Source organism: Marmota marmota, unplaced genomic scaffold (assembly GCF_001458135.2).
Source record: "Marmota marmota marmota unplaced genomic scaffold, marMar, whole genome shotgun sequence".
Classification (NCBI taxonomy): domain Eukaryota; kingdom Metazoa; phylum Chordata; class Mammalia; order Rodentia; family Sciuridae; genus Marmota; species Marmota marmota.
In genome coordinates, this window is record NW_025999913.1 from 7,334,873 (window position 1) to 7,352,402 (window position 17,530).

Consider the following 17,530-nt stretch of genomic DNA (forward strand, 5'->3'; position numbering starts at 1 on the left):
CTTTTTTTTTTTTTTTTTTGTATTAGGGATTGAATACAGAGCACTTAACCACTGGGCCACATCCCAGGCCCTTTTTTAAAAATATTTTTTTAGAGAGTCTCGCTAACTTGCTTAGGGTCTTGCTAAGGTGCTGAGCCTGGCCTTGAACTTTCAACCCTCCTGCCTCCCCTCTGGTGTTATTAGGATGACAGGCACCATCCCCAGCTTAAAGAGTCACTTCTAAGTAAATGCCTGGATTTTTTCCATTTTCTAGCTCATCTTTACTCTTAGTTATTTCAGTTTGTAAAGCAGATGTTCCCCGTGTCCCTGTATAAGTCCTTCCAACTAACTTAAAATCCTTGCCCCTGAATAAGGAGGGACTTCAAGTACCTTGAGGGGAAGGAACTGCAGACTTGTGTTATTCCCCAACAGGAACTGCCTACCCCATCTCCACTGTGAGAAAATGTCAGCTGGGTTCACATCCCAGCTTCCACCGCGAAGTTCCAACAAAGTCCCTTTCCATGCCCGACACTGTCACCTCTGTCTGATTCTAAAGCCCACACTGCTCAACTCCACACTATCCTGCTTAATTCCATTTTAGCACAAAGTAACTGCAAATATTCCTAAACCCTATCATATCCCACTAAAATTGTCTTCTCTGCTTCAGCTAAGTACTCCTGGTCCCTTTAATCTGACTCTATGGGTGCCACGACTAAGTCTATGAGTTTAAGAAAGCTATGGTGGTCCAGTTGGGTCAAACCCCAGTCTAGATGTTGCAGTGAAGGTATTTTAGCGATGTGATTAATGGTTAAATCAGTAGACTGGGTAAAACTGATGATTCTGTGTGAACCTCATCCAATCAGTTGAAAGCCTGAAGAGTAAACACTGGGGTTTCTCGGAGAAGAAGGAATTTCCCTCAGATGCAACACAGGAACTTGCCTGTGATTTCAGCCTACTGCCTTCCACATTTGGACTCCAAGACTCTCAACCACTCTTCTGAAATTTCCAGGCCGCTGACCTTCCCTACAGATCTATGACTTCCAACCCTAACAGTTGTAGGAGTGAGTTCCTCAAAATAAATAAATGTCTCCATGTCTACCTCTCTGTATCTATATATTGTCCATACATTTCTTATTGGACATACATTTCTTCTCTGGTCAACCCTGATTAATATGCCAGGCAATTAAGTCTTTTTTCTTTTTTAAAATTTTCTCATCCTGCTTAACTTTTTTTCCGAGCATGTTCCAGGTTACTATATTCAAGGTATGATGCAGGGAAGAATAAAATTATTGTAATTTTTTTCAGTGCTAGGGATGGAACTTGGGTTCCATTAGTGTTAGACAAGTGTTCTACCACTGAGCTGCACCCCAGCCCCTTATTACTACCCTATCCCAGCCTCAATATAACTTAGTCCTTAAGGAAAAGGTCTTGGATACAGAGAGAGCAGAATTGAAGCCCTGACCTACAATGTTGTGACTTAAGTTTTATGCTTCTCTATTAATTCATACATGAGCCCTTAGCAGCTAACTAATGAATGAATATATTCTGTTGAATGTCATGTGTTTTTTTTTTTCAAATCAAATCTTGGATTTATTTTTTTAAAACACAAAACAAAGAACACAAAATTCTACCTTTATTTTATTCTAAAATCTCCCTTTATACTTCTATGAAGACAGTTGTATTCTTGCAATGAAAACCTAACACTCACATTGAAAATGCATGGGCTTCTTTTTTGGAAATCCTTGGCACACTCAGGCCTGAAGACAGAACCCTGGAGTTGATGACTTAGGCACATCTGCTCAGGTATCTCAATTCTGGGTGCATTTGCATTTAAAGGGTTTTAATTGCTACATCTTGACAACAGTCAGAAAGAACATTTAAAAGCATAGTGCTCAGGGTGATAAAGAAAATGAATACAGGTGGTCTATGAAAACCTGGATTAGTACTGCAGCCTAATAAATAGACCCTCTCCAGGCAGAGGCCTGAAAAAGTAGGGGTTTTTAAAACCACACCCTGAAGAAGCATTTGAAAGGACAATGTTTGTTTTTTATAGGTGGAGCCCTCTGTAAGTGGGTGGGTGGCATTTTTACTCAGTAATGCCTTTCTGAACCATCTGTCCCAGGGAGCCACAGGTGGTTGAGGATGGAAGGTCCCATTTCTTCTCCCTGTTTCTCTCTCATGTCATGGTCCTGGAATGACTCCTATGTGAAAAGATCTATCAGACAAACCATGAAACACAATGCTCTGTGGGTAGCTCAGCTGTCTGAGAGAGGATCAGAAGACTCAAGTCTAATGGGTTGATTAATAGAAAACACATTACTGCCTGCTGGAGCAGCCAAAGAGCACTTGTTTGCTTTAAACCAAGAGAGATGGAGTAAACAGGGCAAAGAGCTGGTTCATTCCACGGGTTCATAAGTAGACATGGCAAAGGCTGATTTGGGGCTTTTTAAAATTTAAAAGATGATAAAATATTTTTTCCTACTAAGTAGAGTGCTCAGTTAATAAATATTATTTTCTTTTCTTCACTTGTATTTTTGTTATTGAGCAAGTTTGTCAAAATAAATTGTCTACTGAAGAAAAAAAATATCATTTTCTTCGAAATGTGAAGCAACCAGCCTATTCTATATAGACACATCTTTAGCCTCTAAATTTATCAAATGTCCCTTACAAAATGAACAAGGATGGAATTAAATCATAATATTCCCCTAAGTAGATAAAATATAGGATACACAGTTTAATTTTCAGATGAATGATGAATAATTTTTGTTATGTTCATGCAATATTTGCAATATACCTATACTCAAAAGCTATTCACTCTTTATCCAACATTCAAAAAAAAAAACCATTTTTCTTGGTTAACTCTGGCAACCCTATCACCAAGGCAAATTTCACTGGAAAGAAATCTGAAACTCTCAATTCAGTTTTTAATCCACACATAGACATTTATTCACACCCGGAAATCAACTTGAAGTCATCCCTGGCTTCCCCTTGGCTCTAAGCCCATTCCAATCTACCTCACAGAGGAAAAGTCTTTTGTCCTGGTTACCAGTGGGTTCCATGTTGCCAGATCCAATGGGCACGTTTCTGCCCTCAACTTTTTCAGCAGCATTCAGTAATGTTGACCTCCTTCCCTCTTTAAAAAGTTTGACTCTGGTTTCGGGGACCTCCTTCTCTATCCTGACTTTCTACATATCCTGCCACTAGTTTTCATCTTCTTGATCCTGTTCCTCTACCTCCAAATTGGGAATTCCTCATGACTTCCTCCCCTTTTCCCTTCTATACTAATACTGCCCAGTAGAAATTTCTGATGTATATGGGCACTACCCAATGTAGTAGCCACTAGCTACAGATAGCTACTGAGTTCTTGCAATGGGGCTAGCATGACCGAGGAAATGCATTTTACATTAACATTTTAGTTAATTTCTATTGCCACATATGGCCAGAGACTGCCACATTAAATAGTGCAACTCTTGACTTTCTTACTGGGTGAGCTACTCTTGGCTTCAAAAACCAGGGTTATGCTTATGATTTCTTGATTGTTAGCTACAGCTCAGACCTCTCCAGGGTTATATCCATATTATAACTTGGAAAACTCACAAGCACCAAGTGATCTTAACTTAATGGCTTTTACTTAGCTGCCACTACTTCTCAGAACAGCACCACCAGCCACTGAGTTTGTTGAAGCCAGAAACTGAGTCTTTCTTGATTTTCCACAGCTAAATCATAAATAAATTCCACTGACTCTATTTCCAAGTTCCATTTGGAATCTGTCCATTCCATCCATCTCCCTTTCTTGCCTGGATTACTTGCAGTAGTCTACCTGCTTCCTGACCCAGCCTTAATCTATGATCTACACACAGCATTGGAGTGACTCCTCTCAAAATTGAAGTTGGATCATGTCCATTTTCTGATTGAAATTCTTCAGTCGTTTGCCATTGCTCTTGAAATAAATCTGAATGCTTTATCTTGGACTTTTAGGTTCTGGGACCTGCTACCCACTCCACCCCATTTCTACTGTGTTTCCCTTATATCTGGCTTCTGGGGCCACATGTGCTCTGCTATCTCAGAGCCTGTGCACTTACCGGTTCCCTGGTTGCAATCTCTCTTACCAGCTCTTCACATGGATGGCCTTTTCTCATCCTTAGGTTTACTGCTGGGGATTGAATACTGCTGGGGATTGAATCCAGGACCTTGCATAGGCCAGTGCTCTACCACTGAGCAGTATCCTCAGCCCCATCCTTTAGTTCTTAAGTCTCAATTTGGTAAGTAGCTCTTTCCTAGCCACTTGATGAACAGAGTCACTTATCTTCTTTATTCTCTATCTTAGTATGTCTTCTCCTTTGTGCATTTTGAACTGTGATTGTAGAGTTTGTAATCACAGATCATACAAGCTCATTGTCTGTAGCCTGCCAGTCTGTAAGCTCCAAGAGCAGAGACTTCTACTTGTCTTGTCTCTATGTGTCTAATATTAACACATCATTGATTCATGTAGAGGCTCAATAAATATTTGTTGGATGAATGACCGAATGAAGTAGCTGATGACTGGATTCATAGGCAGGGTAATAGCATTATCCCTTGGTATCCACAGGGGATTTGTTCAACGGACCCCTGCCCCCCGCCCCATAGATAACAAAATCCATGGATGTTCAAGTCCCCTAAATAAAATGGTACAGTGTTTGCATATCCTCCCATATACATTAAATTATATCTAGATTTTTATAATATCTGATACAATGTAAATGCTATGCAAATACTTGCTATACTGTATTGCTTAGGTAATGACAAAAAAAAGTTTGTGTAACTTCAGTACAAGCATAATTTTTTTTCCTGACTATTTTTGATTAAGTTGGTTGAATGCATGCATGGAGAACTCATAAATATGGAGGGCCAACTGTATGCCCTAATTTTATTGATTTAAAGCTCAATTTTAAATTTGTACTTTAAATAATAACAAATAGAGGACCTGGCTTTGCCAGCTTCTTCCCTTTAAGTGAAGAGCACGGTGGCATCCAGGAGGAAAGTAAGCATCCTAGAGATGAATCACACAGAGAACACTGTTTTTCTTCCAAAGACCATCTTGCTTTAAGCTTCCAGCAATGACTTACTCTAAAGAGGTTCCCAGTCCTATTCTGGCAAACTGGAGCCAGAGCCTGGGCTGTGCTCTGGAATGATCTGGGGGCTTTAAGCCATACTGATGGCCGAGTTTCACTCCGTGAGACTCTGACTTCCCTGGCCTCAGGTGCATTCTGGATGGTGGGATTTTTAAAATTCCCGTGTGGTTCTAATGTGTAGCCAGGGCTCAACCTTCCAGTTCCTTCCTTGGTTGACCACTTTGTAAGACCTTCACTGTGATATACACTCGTCTTTTTAGAGAGGAAGGGAGACCATGGAGGAAGGTTATAAACACATCAATAATTGGAAAATAATTTTTCCAGTTATTTTGTCAGTCATGAATTCTATTTGCAGTGGTTTTCTTAGTGCATTGTCTCACTGATTATTAGTCAATATTAGTCAATCCTTTAATTATGAGATAAGTAATTAGTATTTTTCTTTTTTTTTTTGTATTTGGTACTGGGGATTGATCCCAGGTGCACTTTACCACTGAGCTACATCCCCAGTTCCTTTTATTTTTTATTTTGAGGCAGGGTCTGGATGAGTTGCTGAGTCTGTCCCTGAACTTGAACATCCTGCCTCAGCCTCCTGAGGCAGGATTTACCAGGCATGTGCTACCGTGCCTGGCTAAGTCATTAGTGTCTCTCTCAAATGATTCATGGAAACTCATCAGAAGTTAATTCCATTGATTTTGAGGTTTTTTCTGAGAAGCATATCAAGTCTTCTGCAAAATATATCAAGACCACACACTGTTCCATGAAGAGGGAAGAAAGGCTGGTAAGTGATTGACTTGTGTTTCTCGTCAGAGTCCCTCTGCACCAGGGAAGCCTAACTGGGGAATTTGCCTTGATCAGAGGCATCAGCTCTCAGCCCAGCCCCACCTCCCTTGGTCCTGACCTCCTCTGCTCTCAGCAGTTGATGTACTCACAGGTCTAACTGCAGGCTTGGTTCATCCCAGATCTGGAGCTGATAGAACAATGAACATCAGCAGCCTGGTGCCCTTCACTTATGCTCCCCATATTTGAAAGCTAATTAGTAAATCAACAAATAGCTATTGTTAATAATCAGTATTCCTAGTTAATATTTAGTATCATTAATAATATGATGTGCCTTTGTATGTTTCCTACTTCCACTCATTTTCTACAGACCTCCTTTACTCCCCCATAGATGAGTGTTTTGGAGCTAAAAATGTGTGCCAGAGGCTCAGCTTTCCTCAGTTGGCCCACTTTGCAGACACTGTTCTGTGCTACTTAGCCACCCTGCCCTGCATCCTGCTTCTTTGAGGATGGAACTGGGGTGTGTGGCCAACACCGGGAAGATGCTCTCTCTCTGCCCACCTCTCCTGGCATCAACCCCCATAGCCAGGCTGATACATATTGCCCAGTGGAACACTCAATTCTATGGCTAAGGTTCCAGAAGCCGCGTCATACCCAACCTTGTTCTCTCTTAGGCTCTTGCTTTATACAATCTCATTGTCATTGCCATTGACCCTTTCCAGCTGAACAGCTTCCCTCCAGCCCCGATCCCTTGCTATAGGACAGGGTGTCTCATTCTTCATTAGTTCTCTAACCATTTTCACGACTTTGGTCATCTCCTTGCAATACCTGTACTATTGTCATATATATATATATATATATTTTTCAAGACTTTGGTATCTTCTTGCAATACTTGTACTATTGTCTAATATAATATTATATATATGTATGTATATATATATATTTCTTAAATTGCCTTGCTTTCAAACAAGCAGAACCCAAACTATTTTGCTTTGGGCACAAATATCCTGAAATCAGATTTGATGTATCATTTATGTTTCCCTATTTCTCATTAAAATAAACCCATAACTATTAAATAAAACACTGGTGGGCAGCCTAGACTCACACGGTAGCCCGAGAACCCTTGTGCCACACTTTGGGAAATGCTCGCCTCAGGGCCTCCACCTCAGGTCTGCTCTTTTCCATTTCAGGACTTTCCTATCCACCTGCCCACACACATCTAGGACTCATAAAACTTGCTATTCATACATGTGCAACTCATATGTGTAAGAGGAATTTCACTGATAAATTATTATCAAAGCTCGTATAATGGTGTGGGGTCAGAACCTGACTCTGGAGATTACCTGGACTCAAATCCCAGGGCGCCCATGTATTGTGTACGTCATTGTCCCTCTCTTAGTGTTGTGGTTTGGCTATCAGGTGCCTCCCCCAAAGCTCCTGTGTTAATGCAGGAAACTCAGAGGTGAGATGATTGGATCATGAGAGCTGTAACCTAATCAGCCCATCCTAGTCCGAATGGACTGACTGAGTGGTAACATAGGCAGGTGGGGCATGGCTGGAGGAGGTGGGTCACTAGGGGTGTGCCCTAGAAGGGTGCATCTTCCTGGTGGCCCCTTCCCCACTTCTCTCTCACTGCTTTTTGGTGTCCAAGAACAGAGCTGCACTCCTCCACCACACCCTTCCACCATGATGTTCTGCCTCAGAACAATTGAGCTCAAAACAATTGATTTGGCCAACCAAGAACTAAACCTCTGGACCTGAAAGCTGAAATAAACTCTTGTTCCTCTAAGTTGTTCTCGTCAGGTATTTTGGTCACAGCAATAAAAAGGTGTGATTAGTGTGAGCTACTCAGGGAGCAATAGCTATGGGATTAAATAAACTAACATATGTTTAGGGCTTAGGAAAGTGTTTGCACATGGTAAGTGCTGTCTAAAGTTAAATATTAGTATAAGCTGTGAGTTTGGGCAATGGAAGTTTCAATTAAAAAATAGTCTATGGGTTCACTAGGCACCCTTTCTTTTGAGAAAAAGTTGGCTAAGGAATCATAGGCGTGAACTCATATGTGTTCAATTTCATGGTAAATGCTTCATGTATTTACTGGTTCAAGATATTAGAGTTCTCTAAGTCAGGTGGCCTATTCAGAACCCAAAGTGATTTAAAATGGCATTTGACTGCAATTGGTTATTCAAAATGGGTATTCTATGCAAATCTGAGAATGATACTTTCACCCCCACCCCATTCTCAATTTTTTTTTCTTATGAAGTTTGTTAACTTTGCTTGAAAAAAGTGTTTTCACTAAGTATTGGGAGAAGTATAAAATTGTGGTTGTGCACCATCTAAATGTTCTTTTTTTGCAGTGCTGAGGACTGAACCCAGGGTCTTGAGCATGCTAAGCATGTGTGCTACCACAGAGCTGCACCCCAGCTCCCATTCCAAATGTCTTTAAGAGGCTTTATATTATGACAATAGTTGATAGTTCTAAAATAAACTACAAAACTTTCAAATTATTTCATAAGTTTTAGTATTTCATAGTAAGCTCTCCGGGTCATAATATAAACACTATTTCTTCCTATTTCCATTCTGAAGTAATTAAAAACATCAGTTACATTACTTTAAATGTCTTAATTACATTTACTTGAGCACAATCGATTACATTTATGAAGGAAAACAAAGGAATTATAAAGCTATATTTGAATGAAACTCTTCATTCTGATTTTAAACCTAATCAGAAAAAACATATTTAGTATAATAATAATAATCCTCTACATACATATCATCCTCGTTGGGGTACCTGTGTTACAAAAATCATCACATTAAGCAAAAGTATTCATCTAATTAATAAAAACTAAAATTCTTTTTTAAAACATTTGTACTTTACCACTACCTGAGATTTTTTTTTTAAGTTGTAAATATATACTTTGGAGATAAAATGATCAAATTACTTCCTGAGGCTATTCTAACAAGTTCTGAATGCTAAGCAAAAATCTTATGAAATGTCTCAGGGGATAAAATCGTAAAGCTTTTTATCTGAAGCTGTTTAGATGCTTCTAAGAGCCAAATGAGGATGTGTGAAATTCCCTAATAGGGAAAAGGCTAATGGAAAGGCTCAGGGAGGGAACCACAGGCTTGGCTTTCCACTGCAGCTCCTAAGCTAAGGCCAATATTGTTAATCTTCCTGTTCTGCAGTTGGCTTATTTGTTCATTTGGGAGAATCATATTTTCTCAACCTAATTGTATGTACCATAGCCAGTCTCAAAATGCTGCACAAAATTTCCCAATACTGTCAAATATTTCCAACAGATAACTTCCTCAGCTAGTCAGCATTTTTACTACTATCTCTATTTCTTGGAACACAAGACCCATCTCCCAGCTCAACAAAAGATAGTTGCCATTTTGCATTTTCCTCCTGTACGCACACCAATATCATGCACAGGGCAACTTGGAATTTCTTTCAAAAGTCCTCACTGTCATAGCTAAAGAGTGGACCTGCTCTGTCCACATAACTGATGGCAGAGCCCAGCCCGTACAGACACACATCCCAGGCATCGGCTCCCTCTGGCCTAGAGGGAGCTGCCTCTTGAGGAAAAGCCAATGTGGATTTGATGGCCCTGCAATCTCCTGGAACTTTCAAAGGAATTTTCCCTGCTGGAGAGGGTGCCCTGGTGACTGCAGCTGGGGGGTCCAGGGCTTCTGGACAGACAGACATCAGGGCATTGTCAGCAGCATAGCTACAGGTTGAAAGGCTGTTAGTATCCTGTCCACCATCACCATGTTTCAGAGCAGGGCACGGGTAGGCCTGGTAGGACACTTTGGTGGTAGTGGTGATCACTGTCTGCAGGGCTGGGCCACCGGCTGAAGGAGTGGCGAGGTACCTACATGGAAACTCTGGATTTTGACATGGGGGCGTGGCCATGGCCTGTAACTGTCCATGGTCGGTCCTCTCCCCAAGGCTGGGTTTTCCAAGTGCTGATTTCCAGCTGCATTGTTTACTGGTGAAATCAAAATTCCTCTCGTAGCTGCTGTATGAATTGACATTATATTGGAGTGCGTTCAGATGGACCCAGTCTGGGTCTTTAGGAACACTGGTAGAATCTTTACAAAGGGTGGGATAGGGACTTGGATTTGTGTATCCAGGGCCTGTCAATTCATAGCTGCAGGGTGGTCGAGGCCAATAGATTTTTGGGTTTGGATATTTCTGAAAGGGAGGCACCATGTCTCCTTGAAAGATGGCTAGGTCACAGGTAGCTTTGTAAGCATCAGAGTTTGGGAAGGAAGTACAAGGCTGCCCTGGAATAAGGCAGCTCGTGTCAGTAATTATATCAAACAGTTCTGGATTTTCCAGGAAAGATGTGCTGTTGAAATATTCACTGCTGTCTTGATTTGCTCCTGCCTAAAAAAAAATGATACAAATGCAGAAATATGATATATAAATGGCGTAGACATCTTCACCCATAACAATAGTCGACCATGCAAATAAAAACAAGTTTCCAGTTGGTGGGCCCTGTATTGTGACAATACACTGCTAAGTGACATGATTTGGGCTTGTGGTCCAGAGTTCGCTAAGCTTGAGATTGCTCAGGAATGAACACAACATATGGAATGAGGAAGGTCTGTAGAAACCAGGCAGGATGAGTGGGAGTGGCAGGTGGTCCTGTTCTCACCCATGCAGTGTCCATAACAGTGGACGCTCAGGAGCTACCCAGAGATGGCTTCAGATTCTGACTCTGTCCCTCACTAACTGAACAAGTAACTCAACCTCTCTGAGTTTTAGTCTCCTGATTAGAAATATGGGGCTTCGTTATGATGAGTTTCTGCAACCACTAAATGTATGCCACTCCCAGATCAGTGCCTGGCATGTGGCAGTGCTCAAACGGTGTCAGTTTCTGTTATCCTCACATGAACACTCTGCCTGCTTGAAATCCTTCTGGAAAAGCCATGCTGTATCAAGTTGCTTAAAGAAATGTTATCTGTTCCTTTACAAATGTTTCTTCAGTTTGGATCTTAAGTGTCTGCCAGAGACCCACATATTATAGGCTTGGTCCTCAGGGTGGTGCTAACTGGGAGGTGAGCAGGCCTTTAGGAGGTAGATTCTTGTTGAAGGTTATAAGTCCTTGGGGATCTGCTCTCAGAGGGGATATTGGGACCCTGTCCCCTTCTCTCTGCAGTTTCAGCCTCACTTTTCTCTTTTACTTCTGGCCATAAGGCAAGGGCTTTCTCTACCATGCACTCACCACAGGCCCAAAAGTAACAGTCTAATCAACCATGGATTGAAATCACCAAAACTATAAGCCAAAATAAAACTTTTCTTTTTAAAAATTTGATTGACTCAGGCATTTCGTTACAGTTACGGAAAGCTGGCTAACACAAATGTAAAGGACCTTTTCAAGATGCCCTGTTAACTCACTGTTAGTATGCACATTCAGTAGTCCCCACTTATCCATAGTTTTGCTTTTTGAGGTTTCAATTACCCATGGTCAACCAAGGTCCAAAATTATTAAGTGGAAAATACTAGAAATAAATAATTCACAAATGTTAAATAACTTTAATTGTAATCTATTGTTATCATTGTTCTATTTTATGAGTCATTTTGTTAATCTCTTACTATGCCTAATTTGTAAGTTGAACTTTTTCATAGGTTTATATATGTGTGTATAAACACACATATATAAATATATATAAAACAACCTATATAGGGCTTGGTATTATCTATAGTTTCAGGTATGCACTGGGAGGTCTTGAATCTATTCCCTGAGGATAATGGTTCTGGTGTATTTCTTTCTCTAAGGCTGTTGGATAATCAGGCACCTGTATGAGGAAGTCAGCAGACATCTTAACTGTATCACTGCCAATAGAGATCATGGGCTACAAGGGATTAGAGATCCCAACCAAGTGTCGATGTAATGACATTTTTTAGGGATACTGAATTTAAGGGAAGACATTCATATTTCAATTATCGGTGTATTCGACTATGAAAATGAACACAGAGCACAGTGCCCGGTCATCTCCCCATTACCTCGGGTTCACGCATTCTCTTTTTCTGGGGTTGGTAAAAAGAGGTCATCTGTCTCTTGAGGGCACTTCTTCTAGCTTCTGTCTCTGATTTACTCTCTGGTCTTGCGTGATCATGAACTCCCTTGGCCTACATTAATGAAGAAATGGATCATCTGTCTGTTCCTCTAGAGAAAGCTGGCTATGGTTTAAGCTGGCCAAAAATTGATCATACCTTTTCCAAAGATCCCAAGTTATTTTTTTTTTTTCAAAAAGAGAGAAAAAAATCTTGAAAATAAAACCCCATCAATGACAGAAACCTTAAAAGATAGCTTGAAACTGTAACTATAACTTGGTTCACTACATCTGTCCTTTAAAGAGCACAGACAGTACATAAGTTAATTCCTGGGTAACTGGTAGGGTCCTGGGGGCCCCCACCACCTATTTTCAGCCCCTGGAAATTTAATCTAGAGTTTAATCTAGAGTTTGGTGCCCGTGCTAGGATGAAACTATCCATCACAAATGTATTCTCGCCTCACCTACCTGAAAAAATATAGCGTTGCCATCCAGCCTCCAGAAATTGGTCACAGGGTATCCACTGTGCCCTCGACAAGGAATCAACTCCAAAGCAGAATGGCAGTTGGGACATGCTTTCTCTGCCAACCCCAGAGGGAGAAATGTTAGGAACAACCCCCACCTCAGACTCCCTAAAGAAAGGGGAAATTGGTTGGGAACCCAGAGCTCAGGACTCTGAGGTCACCCACTCCCTGGCCCGCGCCCTCACTCTGCTGTTTCAGCCTGGCTTTGTCACAGATGGCTGGTCGCAGCTGCAGGCTGGAGCCGTCGGGCAGGGCGCAGGCACGCGCACACACCACCACGCCCAGGCACGACTTCTTGAGGATGTGGCCATTGTGGTTGTTGGTGTTGCGCATGGCCCAGCCGCTCAGGTGGTGCTGCGCCTTCTTCTCCTCCCTGCTATAGATGTAGCGCACATAGCCATCGGGCCACTCACGGAAGTGGTCAAAGTGAGCCAGCTCCTGGGAGAAAGCGCGGAAACAAGAGTGACTCTTTTTCATGGAGCTCAAATCACATGCATCACGCTTTTAATTTTCTCCAAGCACATTAGAATAAAAATGGGTTTTTGTTAAATGCAGAAATGTTGTAAAGCTCCCAAACTATGCTACAAGATACCACTTACCCTATGTGTGCTTTTTTGACAACCAGCTAATAATAAATATTTGTATAGTACTTATCTTCTAAATGTTGTACATGCATTATCCTCACACCACATATAGGCAATTATGCCCATTTTGCAGAAAGGTTCATTGACTTGTCCAAGTTCACACCGCTAGAAAGACCTGGCTATAGGCTTGACCACCCCAGACCTGCCTTGGACAAACTCTAGAGCCTGAGGTCTGAGTTCATTATCACTATGTCATTCCAGTTCTTGATGTATTCAAGTGTTGAAAACATTTTCAAGTTCAGTATCAAAATATCAGGGCAAAAAAGTAATTGGAATGCTCTATAACTGAAATGCAATTGAACCTGTAAATATCTTTAAGTCAGTATTTTTTCTTCAAAACTTCTTGGTTCTCTGTCCCAAACCTGCTAGTGGCACCCAGAACAATGTTCCCGAGACAAGGACAGTTTCCCATCTCCACTCCTCACCTAACTGTGGCAAATTGTAAAAGGTATCCTGATGAAGGACCTAGCCATAATGATAAATCTTAAGCTTTGGGCTTTGGCGAGATTGCCATTCTTTTCAAACAAAGAGCCATATGCCTGAAATAATAAGTAATATCTAAAATCCTAAGCATTAATATACTGTGTGCATGTATGAATAGGTAACAACAAATCCCACTATTATACATAATTATGATGTACAAATGAAAATGTAAATACCATAAAAATAAATACTGAGCATTGCTTTAATACTCATATTTAAGAGTCTTTTTTTCTGTTTTGTGTATTATTTATACTGTGATATGTGTCTTTTTGTATTTAAGTTCAATATAAAATTACCCATCACCAAGCATTTACCAGATACTCTCTAGGGCAATGACCAGTAAACTGGTACTATTGACCAAATCCAGCTTGCTCCTTGTTTTTATATGGCCTCAAGCTAAGAATGATTTTTTTATATTTTTAAATGGTTGTGAGAAAATCAAAAGAATTATATTTTGTGATGCCTGAAACTTACATAGGACTTAAATTACAGTGTCTATTAGATTGGTTGGAGGATGGCCACATACATTCTTCTGTGTATTATCTATGGATGCTTTTGCAATAAAATTCAGAATTGAGTATTTGGGACAGAGACATCATGCATGGTTCAAATCCATATTCTGCAATATCTGTAATCCTCACAAAACTTTGCAAGATGAGCATCCTTACACTCATTTAACAGATAAGGAATCGGAGGCTAGACAGATAGTTTTCTGCAGTAGTATAGTTGGGAATTAAACAAAAGATCTGCAGCAGGCAGACCCTATTGATCTTACTGGTATAATAAAAGATCAGGAGAGTATGAACATAGTAGTGAGCCATTTGTAGCTCTTCGCCCTCCCACTACCTGGGAAAATTAGATTAAACATTTGCAAAGTCAAAGTATTCTCCGTTGGACAATTCAGAATTGTGTACATCATTAGTATTTCCCAGTCTAATAGTAAAAACATAAAGTGGTGATTTTATTTCCAAAACCACAAGGATACTGTTGAAGTCATTACTGTTAGTAATAGGCATAATTTATTTTTCTTTAAAACATTAGAATTGATATAAATTAACACACTGATTTAAGCTAATTAACAAATGGAATATATGATGATGTATTATCAAATCTAAGTTTATATTAACAGCACATCTGTTGGTTTTAAATGTAAACATTTAAAATTAAGGATCTTAGTATCAAATCAACAATTGTCCAGAAAAAAGAATGGCTCAAGTACTTCCTTTCCGGGTGCAGACCAGGCCTTCCTGTCTCACACAGCTCCTGAGGAAGGGGTGCTAGAGGTGCAGTCAGAAACTGTTTCTAAATCATACAACAGCAGAGGATGTCCAAGACTGGATTTCCTTTGCTGTGATACATTGGCACGTGTGTGTGTGTGTGTGTGTGTGTGTGTGTGTGAGAAAGAGAGAGAGAGAGAGAGGAGACTGGATGAGAGTTTGAGATTCTTATCTAGTTCTACCACTTGATGACAGGTCTGTAGCCTGAGACTAAGGTACATTCAAGGACTGTATCAAGGTCATAGAGCCAGTTCAGTTCTCCCCCTCAGTCAGAGCAGGGCTAGAAGCTGTCTTTCCTTTCTCTTTTTATGGGCCAGTGTGCCTGTTCCTTTTGAGATGTTACACATACTCCCTGATTAAGAACCAGTCTTCCAAAGGAAAATAATTCATATTTACTAGAAAGTCTAGAAAATGCTGGAGGGATGAGCCACTGCAGAATTATGTTACAACACATATATACATTAAAAAAAAAAGAGCAAACTGTAAGAAGCTACACTTCTGATTAACGAATTGCTATTCACCTGGCACATGATAAAGACTGAGTAAATGCCAAGTTTCTCACTCCTGCACCACAACTCTGCTGGAAAGTTTCTCAGAAAGCAACTCGCATTCTCCAGCCTGTCCACCTACACCCAGGACTTTCAAGTCACCCCTCAGTTTTGACCCAAATCAGTAAACCAACCATAACTGCCTGGCTCATTTCCTGCATGTAGCTCTAAACCACTTGGCTCCATTCAAACAAAACAAAACAAATTTACTAAAAGTGTGATGGTCTCCTTGTCATTAAAGAAGTGAGGTTTAGGAGAAAATGCCTTCATTAGCATGACGGTGGAAACTCCAAATAAGGCAGTGGGTTCTATCTAAACAAACTGCTCAAGTTGCCACCTCCGTTTACAATCCTATCTTACAGCTTTTTCCAGGAGAAGCAGTGGTATTTACATTTTCTGTGTTTCCCTCCTACATTTCTTCTGGGTTTTCCAATAAGCAGAAAAGGGGAGAAAGAACTGATTTCTACCATGGCTAAAGGCAAGGTGTCTTGCTCTCACTGGACTATTCAGAATGTGGAGCCCGATCCATATTTCCTACTGCTTCCAGCACGCCTTCAGATAAGCACAAGGTAACTGCTGGGAGTACACAAATCTCTAAATCCAACTTAGTCTTTTGGAGAGTCCAGAAAACTTTTTTCTACATTTGAGGGCTCTCAGAAATTGTGTGTGTGTGTGTGTGTGTGTGTGTGTGTGTGTGTGTATGAGTGTGTCTCCAGAGTCTCAGCAAGAACTTACATGCCGTTCCCCCTTCTTTGAACGGCAACGCCACGCGTGCCCGCACACACTCAATTTCATTCACCTGAGGCATCTGCGGATCATTGATGTCCCAGTTGAGCTTCATCCCATAGGCGCACGCACGGTCCGCGTCCTGCGCTACCTCTGCCGGCATCTGCCCAGCCTAGCTCGCCTTCTCTTCCTAGGATCCTGAAAGATAGAAAAAACGAGAGGTGTGCAAGGTGATTCTCCCACCTTTAATAAGAAATCAGGTGTGTGTGAGAGGGAGCGCGCACGCGAGTTGTTTAGAAATTCAGAAGCTTCAAGCTGAGGACTTGGATCGGGCGGAGCCCTGTCCTCAACTGCGGTGCTGAAATCTCTCCACCCAGAGAGCAGCAAGGGTCTGGCGGCTGTGTGCAAGTTTATAGAGATACACCCCTGCGGCTCCGCCTTTCCTCCTCGCTGCGCTCTCTAGCGCTCTTCACGAGAAGCGGGTCACCCCCTCCCGGATAGAGCTGGAAAGGAGGAGGAGGTTAAATCTAGCCTTTTTTGAATCAAGAAGAAACTGAAGCCAAGATGAGATGCGGTTAGAATATTTCATTTAAATTGCAAACCATTTTTTATTCCTAATTGCACCTCGGTCTCCGTGGTTTTGGAGAAGGCTTAGATCGAGGCTTTTGAAGCAGTGGTTTGCTAGCAAAGTCCCTCGAGAGCCCACACTCCATTCCAGGAGAGCGTGGGAACCTTGCAGCACTCTCAACCGCCAGCCACACGCCCAAGTCTGAATAAGCGTGCCCACACCTAGTGTGGGGCCGATTTGCTTTGAACCTCCGCTCTCGGCTCTTGCTGCAGCTGTTGGGCGAGTCGGGGAGTCTATGCTTGGCTGCACCGGACGTCGGAGGGGGCGCGGATGTCGCCGAAAGCTCGCTGGCGCACCCACGCTCTTGGGGCTGCAAAGTCCTGAATCCTGGAGAAAGTCCTGGAAAGTGAATCTGGAGGCGGTGGGGGTGAGATGAACACCGGGTAGATGGAGAGGGCGGTCGAAGTTGCGCTCTGCTGCAGGAGCTCAGAAGTCCGAAGAACCCTGGAACCTCGGCTTCCTTATCCGTTAAATAAAGAACCGAGTGGAGTTCCGCGAGGTTTCCGTTCAAGTCACCCACATGAACGCAAATCTTAAAAAGAAATGTCTATTGGTATTGTGGAAATTCCCTTTAAAGAAATCTTTATTGATATTGTCGTGGAAAGACCGCGACAAATTCAGTTACTTCGTACTGTCTTGGAAGGCTTTGGGGGATTGGAGAACCCTTGCTAGGACAATGTGAGCCCTTCAGGACTGAGACGAAGCCTTCTTCCGATGTGCACCCGCCTCACTTCGGGCGATTCCGGCACCTTAGAGGCAGCCCCCCCACC

The 17,530-nt window shown here is 41.7% G+C and overlaps 2 protein-coding genes across 2 annotated transcripts in view; one reads left to right on the plus strand and one right to left on the minus strand.

Annotated features, from left to right (window-relative positions):
- Positions 1-5,745: 5,745 nt before the first annotated feature.
- The window catches only part of Sycp2l (synaptonemal complex protein 2 like), a 122,042-nt gene continuing 110,257 nt past the window's right edge, over positions 5,746-17,530 (plus strand). Inside the window, exon 1 of the mRNA XM_048799790.1 lies at positions 5,746-5,868. Within this exon, the coding sequence (XP_048655747.1) occupies positions 5,848-5,868 (21 nt within the window). The 5' untranslated portion in view covers positions 5,746-5,847. The remainder of the gene's footprint in view (positions 5,869-17,530) is intronic.
- Positions 9,319-16,295, minus strand: Gcm2 (glial cells missing transcription factor 2). The gene is made up of 5 exons (XM_015494198.1): positions 16,206-16,295; positions 12,640-12,892; positions 12,399-12,511; positions 11,881-12,006; positions 9,319-10,257 (listed from the first exon to the last, which is right to left on the minus strand). The coding sequence occupies exons 1-5, from the start codon at positions 16,293-16,295 to the stop codon at positions 9,319-9,321; spliced, it is 1,521 nt and encodes a 506-aa protein (XP_015349684.1).

Coding starts and splice junctions, on each gene's coding strand:
- Gcm2 (XM_015494198.1), bottom strand. CDS start 16,295: ATGCCGGCAGAGGTAGCGCAGGACGCGGACCGTGCGTGCGCCTATGGG. Junction 12,007..12,398: donor GCAACGCTATATTTTTTCAG/GTAGGTGAGGCG, acceptor TCATTAATGTAG/GCCAAGGGAGTTCATGATCA. Junction 10,258..11,880: donor AGAGAATGCGTGAACCCGAG/GTAATGGGGAGA, acceptor ATTTTTTTTTAG/GCAGGAGCAAATCAAGACAG.